General features: G+C 43.3%; 1 protein-coding gene and 1 pseudogene across 2 annotated transcripts in view; one reads left to right on the top strand and one right to left on the bottom strand.

The window, feature by feature from the left end:
• Positions 1–2,107: 2,107 nt before the first annotated feature.
• Positions 2,108–2,713, bottom strand: LOC111161917 (annotated as a pseudogene).
• A 6,094-nt stretch (positions 2,714–8,807) lies between these two features.
• The window catches only part of LOC111161923 (tubulin gamma complex associated protein 5), an 82,864-nt gene continuing 80,842 nt past the window's right edge, over positions 8,808–10,829 (top strand). The window contains exon 1 of one of the 2 annotated variants that reach the window (XM_022525996.1): positions 8,808–9,035. In XM_022525996.1, the coding sequence (XP_022381704.1) occupies positions 8,890–9,035 (146 nt within the window). In that variant the 5' untranslated portion in view covers positions 8,808–8,889. The remainder of the gene's footprint in view (positions 9,036–10,829) is intronic. The other variant, XM_022525995.1, reaches the window with a different exon arrangement.

The following is a 10,829-nucleotide window of genomic DNA, read 5'->3' on the forward strand; positions in this document are numbered from 1 at the left end:
TTTAATTTCAACAATCTGTCAAAAAAGAGCCAATAAATATTGAGTTATATTGTGTTGAGTTTTTTTAAACTCTCAAACTGCAGACTATAAAAACATCTTGTGACAAACGTAATGATCCAAAGGAACACATGCACGCCAATGTTTATGGCAACAATGTCCACAATAGCCAAACTATGGAAAGAGCCAAGATGTCTATCAACAGATGAATGGATAAAGAAGATGTGGTGTTACACTGAGATACCACCTTACACCAGTTAGAATGGCCAAAATTAACAAGACAGGAAACAACGTGTGTCAGAGAGGATGTGGAGAAAGGGGAACCCTCTTACACTGTTGGTGGAAATGCAAGTTGGTACGGCCACTTTGGAAAACAGTGTGGAGATTCCTCAAGAAATTAAAAATAGAGCTTCCCTATGACCCTGCAATTGCACTACTGGGTATTTACCCCAAATATACAGATGCAGTGAAAAGAAAGGTCATCTTTACCCCAATGTTCATAGCAGCAATGGCCACAGTCACCAAACTGTGGAAAGAACCAAGATGCCCTTCAACAGACAAATGGATTAAGAAGACATGGTCCATATATACTATGGAGTATTATGCCTCTATCAGAAAGGATGAATACCCAATTTTTGTATCAACATGGACAGGACTGGAGGAGATTGTGCTAAGTGAAATAAGTCAAGCAGAGAGAGTCAATTATCATATGGTTTCACTTATTTGTGGAGCATAAGAAATAACAAGGAGGACATGGGGAGATGGAGAGGAGAAGGGAGTTGGGGGAAATTGGAAGGGGAGGTGAACCATGCGAGACTATGGACTCTGAAAAACAATCCGAGGGGTTTGAAGCGGCGGGGGGTGGGAGGTTGGGGGAACCAGGTGGTGGGTATTAGAGAGGGCACGGATTGCATGGAGCACTGGGTGTGGTGCAAAAACAAGGAATACTGTTATGCTGAAAAAAAAATGATTAAAAAAATGTGACAAGTAGGGGCACCTGGGTGACTCAGTCATTAAGCGTCTGCCTTCAGCTTGGGGTGTGATCTCAGGGTCCTGGGATCGAGCCCCCCATCAGGCTCCCGGCTCATTAGGAGCCTGCTTCTCCCTCTCCCACTCCCCTTGCTTGTGTTTCCTCTCTCACTGTCAAATAAATAAAATCTTTAAAAAAAAAAAAGGAAGAAAAACAAAAAAGAAAGGATGAATATCCAATTTTTGTATCAACATGGACAGGACTGGAGGAGATTGTGCTAAGTGAAATAAGTCAAGCAGAGAGAGTCAATTATCATATGGTTTCACTTATTTGTGGAGCATAAGGAATAACAAGGAGGACATGGGGAGATGGAGAGGAGAAGGGAGTTGGGGGAAATTGGAGGGGGAAACTAACCGTGAGAGACTGTGGACTCTGAGAAAAAAACTGAGGGTTTTGGAGGGGAGAAGGGTGGGAGGTCGGGTGAGCCTGGTGGTGGGTATTATGGAGGTCACGTATTGCATGGAGCACTGGGTGTGGTACATAAACAATGAATCTTGGAACACTGAAAAGAAATTTAAATAAATAAATAAAAATTTTTAAAAAGGAAGATGTGATGTGTGTGTGTGTGTGTATACTGTGTGTGTGTGTGTATACACACACACACACAATGGAATATTATTCAGCCATCAAAAACATGAATATTTATCATTTACATAGAATTGAATGGAACTTGAGGGTATTATGCTGAGCAAAATAAGTCACTCAGACACACAATTATGTTTTCACTCATATGTGGAATATAAGAAATAGCACAGTGGATCAGAGAGTAAGGGAGGGAAAACTGAATGAAAGTCATCAAAGAGGGAGACAAACCATGAGAGACCCTTTTAACTAGAGGAAACAAACTGAGGATTGCTGGAGGGGAGGTGGATTTGGGTAATGGGCATTAAGGAGGGCACATGATGTGATGAGCTCTGGGTGTTACATATTATTGAACACTACATCTATATAGCACTGGGTGTTATATATTATTGAACACTACATTTGAAACTAATGATGTTGGATATGTTGGATAATTGATTTACATTTTTAAAATAATTAAGAAAATAAAAACATGTGTCTCTCACCCTGACCACCCTGCTATTTTTCCATATACCATGGGCCACAAATAATTACAAATCCATGGGGCAAAGCTGACATGTCCAATTTGGAGCCAGTAGGCAGGAGGGCAATGAGGACTGATGAAAGAGTTATGGACAAAATATAGTCCACTGTGGGGTTGAAGTTCGTCACTGTAAAGAAGGAAGCAACAATGACAAAGGCCAGAAATAGGAGGTTGTTATAGAAGATGGAAAATGTTGTAGCTTCATAACTGGTAACTTTGTTCTTCTTCCACAAGATTCTTTCATCTTGTTTCTTTTGAGACATCTTTCTTTAATCATCTTCAGAAAGTTTTTGAGTCACTTCTTTGGAAACAGCATCCTTCCTCTTTTGTGCTACTTTGTGTTTGAGAACAAATTTCACATTTTTGTCTGCAAAGGCTACCAAATAAGTGCTTACTAGGATCATCACACTATAGAGAACAGCAGACTGACTAGGATCCATATGCCATATTCACCAAGATAACTGGCCAGGGACGGTAGACATGATGAATGTATTCCCAAAAAAGAGCACTGAGGACATGGCCAAATCCTGCAGGAGCAGGTCCTCCTTGGATTGCTGCTTGGAACCACCTTTGGAAACCATGGTGCAGTTGAGGCATGAGCCTGGAAGCTCTTATGATTTTAGTAACATTTTCTTTTCTCCAATTTACCTTATTGTAGAATACAGTATACAATACATATAACATATGAAATATGCTTAATCAACTATTTGTGTTATTTGGTAAGGCTTCTGATCAATAGTCAGCTATTAGTAGTTGTTGGGGAATCAAAAGTTATATTGGTATTTTCAATTGTGTGGGAGCCAGGAACCCTAGCCTCCAGATTGTTCAAGGGTCAACTGTATGTGCTATTGGCATAATTTTATAGTATAGTTTTGCTGGGGAATACATAGAAGTTGAATAGCATTAGAGAAAATGGAATCCACTAGATGTGCAAGGAGTCAAGTTGAATAGTACATGTTGGGTGTGCAAGGAGTGATAGCTAAATGATACAGAATGGTTCTGAATAGAGTGGTTGAATCACAAGCAAGTTTGAGGGGCATGGTATTTAGTTGGGAAATTGTTGATGAACAGTAATTGGAAGTCAATGGTACAGTCTACCTGGGAATAAGTTGAATAGCACAGAGGTGGGCATCAAAGGGAAATTGCAGTGAGTACAATGGGTGGGCAAGGAAAAGAGGGTTGAATGGCACCAACAAGGGTGTGCATGAAGTGTATGTTGGATAGTGCAGATGAATGAAAAAGAGGTGACTACTGAATCACACACAGTAGGAATGCAAGACTGATATCTGAATGAATGGCAGCAGGTGTGCAAGATGCAGACATCGGGGGGTTCCTGGGTGGTTCTGTCCTTAAGTGTCAGCCTTCAGCTCAGGTCATGATTCCAGGGTCCTAAGATCGAGTCCCGCATTGGGCTCTCTGCTTGGCGGGAAGCCTGGTTCTCCCTCTCCCACTCCCCCTGCTTGTGTTCCCTCTCTTGCTATGTCTTTCTCTGTCAAATAAATAAATAAAATCTTTAAAAAAAATGCAGACATCGGTCATTGCCAATTGGTATTCAGACAGTGGTTTTGAGTCAACATAGTACTGAAAGTGAAAGTTGGTGTCCAAGAAGCGCAAGTGGATCTTCAAACAGCTAAAAGACAGTGTGCAATGGCTGGAAATGTGATGGCTCATAATGGGCATAAGGCACATAAACTGGATAACACAATTCATGAGCAAATTATTAGGTGCATGGAACATCTATATGTGCAAGGAGTCAGGTTAGGATGATGTAGAATGGGTGAGCGAGGAGTTATTTCTCCGTAAATTATAATTGAAAGGCACAGTGTGTAGGAAAAGTATGGAAATGGAGAAAACAGCCTGGCTGTGCAACAGGTGCAAGGTGAATTCTACAGAGGGGCTCCAGCAGGTGGGTTTTGGGGTGGAGGGTTTGGGGAGTCATCCTAGGGTATAGCCTTATGCTGCTAAAAGCCATGCTAGAGTTTGGCCAAGTCTCTTAGTTCAGGGGTTTAGAGGGAATTGTTGTGTGCTGAGAGTTCTGCAGTCTTCACCCCCCAGGGCCTCCCAGAATACTCTGTTTCTACCAACACAGAGGTGAGTGGGCCCCATGCAGGAGTGTGAGTGGGCTTGGAAATTCCATGACAAATTCCATGCTCACCCCTCTCTAGCCAGATCATTCCAGCGCTCTAGGAAATGTTTTTTGAGGTACGGCCAACCCTGGCAGTGGGAAGCCGGTACCCAGACACCCCTTCCAGGCTTCCCTGCCTGGTCCAGAAATGGACCTGGAAACATTTTCTAGATGGGCATGTGATGACAGGAGTCCATGCAGGACTATGGCCAGACCACTGACCACTCCATAGATGTCTCTGGCTGGACACTCCAGAGATCTGAAAAATATTTATTTTTTAAATTTTTATTTTAAGATTTCTTTTCAGTATTCCAGAATTCATTGTTTATGCACCACACCCAGTGTTCCATGCCCTCCATAATACCCACCACCAAGCTCACCCAACCTCCCACACCCCCAACCCTCCAAAACCTTCAGATTGTTTTTCAGGGTCCAGTCTCTCATGGTTCATCTCCCCCTCCAATTTCCCCCAACTCCCTTCTCCTCTCCATCTCCCCATGTCCTCCTTGTTATTTCTTATGCACCATAAATAAGGGAAACCATAAGATAATTCTCTCTGCTTGACTTATTTCACTCAGCATAATCTCTTCCAGTCCCGTCCATGTTGATACAAAAGTTGGGTATTCATCCTTTCTGATGGAGGCATAATACTCCACTGTATATATGGACCTTATCTTCCTTATCCATTCATCCATTGAAGGGCATCTTTGTTCTTTCCATAGTTCCACAGCTATGAACATTGGCCTTTTTTTCACTACATCTGTATCTTTGGGGTAAATACCCAGTAGTGCAATTGCAGGGTCATAGGGAAGCTCTATTTTTAATTTCTTGAGGAATCTCCACACTGTTTTCCAAAGTGGCCGTACCAACTTGCATTCCCACCAACAGTGTAAGAGGGTTCCCCTTTCTCCACATCCTCTCTGACACACGTTGTTTCCTGTCTTGTTAATTCTGGCTGTTCTAACTGGTGTTAGGTGGTATCTCAATGTGGTTTTGATTTGAATCTCCCTGATGGCTAGTGATGATAAACATTTTGAAAAATATTTAGAAGGCACATCAGACCACCTAAACACACCCAGGACTATGACCAAGACCATGCTATCACTGGGCCTCCTTGTCAATCCCAGGCTGATCTCTTCTTCAAAATGGGACTAAAAAAAAAAAAAATACAAGAGCCCTATCTGGTAGCCAGGCCTCTCAGAGGACTGTGTTTGGGTTCCAGCACCATCCCATAGCATCCCTACCCAGTGAAACCTACAGGACTCAGAAATGTTTTCCACAGGCACAATGAGTACCCACACTTGACCATGGTCAGGACACTTTCACAAGGCTCTCTATCCACCGAAGCCAGGCTGGGTCTCCAAAGAGAGCTTAAGAAATGTGTTGTGTGGTACTTCCAATGACTGGCCCTACACAAGATCTCAATAAGTCTGAAGGGCCATCTCAGAGTATATCTGACCTGTCTGTAGTGCTCCCTTCTCTGGTGAGAGACATGAAAATATGTGGGGGGCTACATTTGGCAAGCAGTCCCACATGGGAAACTGCCAGGCCTGGGATCCCCCTTTTGGTTCTCACTGGCTCCCCATCTTTCAAATGGCACTTAGGAATGTTTTGGGAGTGCCTTATATGACTGGGTCCCATGCAGGGCCACAGCTGGGCCATAGGCACCCAATTAAATCCTCTCTGGCCAGCTTGGATCAATCTCTGTTTGCAAGGGGCACCTGGCAACCATGGCCAGGACCAAGATGCCCTGCTGTGGCCCCCATGTCAGTCACAGGCTGATGTCCACCTCGAGAGAGGACATAGAAAATATTTCTGGGGGCACAACCTAGACTTCATATGAGGTACCCTCCCTGGGCAGCCCTTACTGGCCCAGCCAGTACCCATATCCTCCCGAGAGGGATATCCAGATGCCATTCAATGACCACACAGGACCAGGGCATGATCCTCAGTGCCTTCTCAGACCTTCTTTGTAGGTTGTTTCCATCTCAGCCACTGGAGGTGGGTTGAGAAACATTCTTGGGAGGCATCTCTTTACTTTATAGGAATAAGCTCAAGCAGCTTTTTACAGTTAACAGGTTAACAGGGAGGCCGAAGAGGTCAGTCCAGTTCTAGTGTGATCCCATTTGGGAGACTGGAAGCTGAATGCACGTTCTGAAAAACTTATGCCTCCCTCCAAAGGGTGCAATCACTAGGGTAGGCCTGGGGGTTCTTAGAAGAGTACCATGGGCCTGGCTGTGGCCCTGCCTCAGTACTGCTTTTTGGAGGCACCCTGAAAACATTTCTGTTTCTCTCTGGTATGGAAAAGACTGGGCAGGCCACCAAGTTCTTGAAAAGGAGTTTTGATGGGTCCTGGTATTAGGAACTCCACCCAAAAAGTTTCTAATTCCCCCTCCAAAGACCAGGACCAGCTCACTTAGTACAGTGAGGCCTGGGGAGTGCACTCTGTCAGCCACAATTCCCATATAAGTGCAGGTCATTGACTCTGTCTCCCCAAAACATTTCCTATTTCCCTTCCAGAGGGAGGCACTGCCTCAGGTTGGTCATGGATGAAGAGAAGGGGATTATATCTCCCCCAAATTTTGTAAGTCCCCTTCAGAAGCCAATACAGACTTGGGTGGGCACGCAGGTCTGTGATAGGTATCCCCAGACTGGCATAGTCTCAAATGCAGCATATTTGACAGAAACACCCTTTAAATATTTCTAAGACCCTTTAAGCAAGCGTGTGGTGGGGAGTGTTGGGACAAGATGGACAAGTAGGGCGAGGATGGCTCTTTTGGCCAGGCTGCAGTCATGCATGGAGCCCAGACTTTGCGTGCACTTCCAGAAAATTTATCTAAGTGCCATTCCAGAGGACAGCACTGATCCAGGTCAGCAAGGAAAAGGTGGCAGTGTGCTTGACCTGTTTGCTGTCCTATCTTCATCTGTACTTCCCAAAATTTCCATGTCCACTATAGAAGGGATGACCAGTAAGGGCCAGCCTTAGAGGTCTACAGAAGGTATCTAGAGCCCTGTGGTATTTTGAGTGGGGCTTAGTCATCTGGGGCACCTGTGAAAATTTTTCCAACTCCCTCTTCAGAAAGAAGACACTGACACAGGCCAATCAGAGAAGTTCAGGAGAGGGGCTCAGTCTTTAAGAGGTCCAAATTACTGGGAGTAACCTGTGGAAAGTTTTCTAAGACTCCCTCCAAAAGCCAGGACCAACTATCTGGACAAGGAAATGGAGACACATGCAAGTGTGTGTACATACTTTGATTTTTAGAGATGTACGGTAAGCGATCATAGATTTGAGGAGCTAAGAAAAATGCGAACTTCTTACACAGAACTGAGAGTTATAAACATAGAGATGATAGGTGAAACTGGAGTAGAAAAGATTCCCCAGGAAAAGAGTAAAAATCCCCTTCCACAGAACCATTTCTAACACTAAGATTCTCTCCTTGTGAGATTTGTGCAATCGCCTGCAGTCCATGTTTTAGGTAGTTGCTATGGTGTCTTGAATGGTACCCCCAAAGTTTATATATTGAAATCTTTATGACCAATGTATTAGCAGATTGGGCCTTTGGGAGGTGATCAGGTCATAAGGATGGAGCCCTCATGAATGGGATTAGTGCCCTTATAAAAGAGGCCCCAGTTAGCTCTCTTACCCCTTTTACCACATTGAGGATACATCTAGAAATCTGCTTCAGGAAGAAGGCCCTCACCAACTCCATGCTGACACACTCATCTTGCATTCCAGCCTCCAAAGCTGTGAGAACTATGAGTCACCCAGTTTGTGGTATTTTGTTTCAAGAGCCCCAAAGAATTGACAGTGGTGTATCAGCTATCCATTACTACAGTAATGCAATATGATAAACCACATGAAAACCCAACAGATCACTAAAAGAAAAAATAGAGGTGTATGTAACAGGTTTCTGGAATGGTTATATACAATATTTAACAAAAAATCAGTTCAAAGGTTTTAATTATGAACAAAGACAATACTCCCATCTTTGATCAAGAGAGATTATAAAATCGTCTTTGGCTGCTCCCAATCATAGTGGAGCAGCGCTCACGGTCTGCCTCTGCCAGACAAGCCTTTTTGCTGACATCTGCTGTAATGTGGACCAGGTCGTGTGACATGAGGAGACAGAGTGAAACTGAGAGATCATTAGAGATCACCACTAGAAGGAGAAACTAAAGCTGGGATAAGAATGGACAACTAACTGGTCACGGGATCTGAAAGGCAGATGCAAATAGGTTCACTGAATGAAAACTAACTGGCTGCTCTCGACATATCGCAAGTTAAACCACAACCAAGGTTTGCCAGAGATGATCAATTATTTTATTATTGTTATTATTATTATTAACCTAACGGCTAATTCTTTAAGCACGCTATTATTATTATTATCATCATCATTATTATTAATCTAACGGCTAACTCTTTCAACACGCTCCTAAACATACCGAGATGAAGCTGGAAAACACAAACGGGAACCGCCAGCAAGGACCAGCGTGCACAGTCAACGCCGCAGGAGAGCGAACTCTCGCGACAGCGTCCTGAACCTCTCGGAGTCGCAAAGCACCGGGAGCTTGAACTCTCGCGAGAACGGGCACAACACTGCCGAGGTGCTTTGCGGTGGGGATTCCGGCAATATGTCTCGGCCGACACTGCCTTGGGGCCAACTGGACCCGCAGCAGGAGCGCGACGTTCGCGAGCTCGTTCGCCATGTGGCGGGCCTTCAGGATGAGGCGGACCCTAACTTCCAGCTCGCCCTGCACTTTGCTTGGTCCAACTTCAGGTGGGGGCGCGGCTCCCGGGCCGAGGCTAGTGACAGGAAGGGATCAAGCAGTATCCTGGGCGCGCGGCCGCGTTTCCCCACCCCCAGCAAAGCTCCCGCGGGCCCTGCTGCTCGCGCAGCCTCCTGGTGCCCTAATGCCTCCTGGATCCCTGTCTCTGTGACACAAGCATACTGAAAGAGTAGGTTGTGGGTTGTCTAGGTCCTTATCCTTAGAAGCGCGCTTCTGGAGAACGGGTCTGTGTTTGTCTGTTCCTTGCTCCACCAACGCGCTTAGCACGATACACTGCAGATCATTTTTTGAATGGATTGGTAAGTGAAATTTTAGAGCAGAATAATGGTTACACTCTACTTAACACTGTATTCTTACTGATACCCTATCTCTTCTTGGGCCACTCCAGATTTCTCTTACCTTCGTCTTTTTTTCTTTTTCAAAAGCACACAGCATAATTCACTGGATAACTTGTATGTTGTTTACTGTTTGTCTCCTTAACCGCTACCTCCAGCTAGAATCTAAGTTCCACGAGGTTAGGGATCTTGGTCTGTTTTGTTCATTTCTTATCCCAACACGTAGAACAGTTCCTGGCACATAGTCCTAAGCCACCCAATAATACAACTTCTAATATAGTTTCTCATGTAATTTTTCAAGATTTATCTGGTTTAGATATTTAGGTGAAGTCAGAGCTCTTATTTTTATTTATGGAAGTTGTCTACTGTCATGATCATTATCTTTAATGGAAGTATTTCTAAAAGAATGTTCATTGTTAATATTCTGCCTGTTTAATTTCAGTAGAAATCTTTTTATTTTTTAATGAAGATTTTATTTACTTATTTGTCAGAAAGAGAGCACAAATAGGGGAGCAGCAGGCAGAGGGAGAAGCAGGCTCCCCCTGAGCATGGAGCACAATGAGGAGGAATTTCATCCCAGAACCCTGAGATCATGACCTGAGCTGAAGGCAGGTGCTCTACTGAGTGAGCCATCTAGGCGTCACTTACAGTAGAAATCTTGAATAATAAACAGTTTTTCAGTATCTGTAATCTTGAATATCAGCCTTAACAATCATACATACAGCACCTACTTGGTTTATAATGAGAACAATTAGTCTAAAAGCTCACCAAGTTTCTAAAATAATAAGCTCAATTCTTAAGTGTAACCTATAACTGTCTGAATAGGTCATATAAGATGGAAATTTAAGTGCTATATCCCAAATAATTTCTCTTTTAATTAATTTCTCAATGGCATTAAGTAGATGGACATGATTTCAGACTTGGGAGAGACATTAAAATTTACTATCTCCTTTTACACATTGAGAAACTAAAGATAAAAAAAAAGAAACTAAATAATAATAGGTTGAAGTGGTGTTCTACTCAGCCATTTACTGTGAAAGAATTAAGTATATTATTTAGTATGCAAATTCTTTTAAATACAGATTGTTGTCTTTGATACTAAAAAATGGAAAAGAAGAGTTGGTTGAGCTATATTACAATTTTATAATGCTTTAATCCATCAGAAAAATGAACTATTCATGTTTGGTTTTATTTTTTTAAATTGTGGCCATGTTCTAGGCCCTAGAAATTCAGATAAGTGAGATCCAGCTTCTATCCTAAAGGAAAACCAAGACAAAAGTTAATTACATACAATGTAGAATAGGAGGTTTTTTTTTTTTTTTAAAGATTTTATTTATTTATTTGACAGAGAGAGATCACAAGTAGACAGAGAGGCAGGCAGAGAGAGAGAGAGAGAGAGAGAAGCAGGCTCCCTGCTGAGCAGAGAGCCCGATGCGGGACTCGATCCCA

The sequence above is a fragment of the Enhydra lutris genome, unplaced genomic scaffold (assembly GCF_002288905.1).
Source record: "Enhydra lutris kenyoni isolate GAN:26980312 unplaced genomic scaffold, ASM228890v2 scaffoldscaffold87, whole genome shotgun sequence".
NCBI lineage: Eukaryota > Metazoa > Chordata > Mammalia > Carnivora > Mustelidae > Enhydra > Enhydra lutris.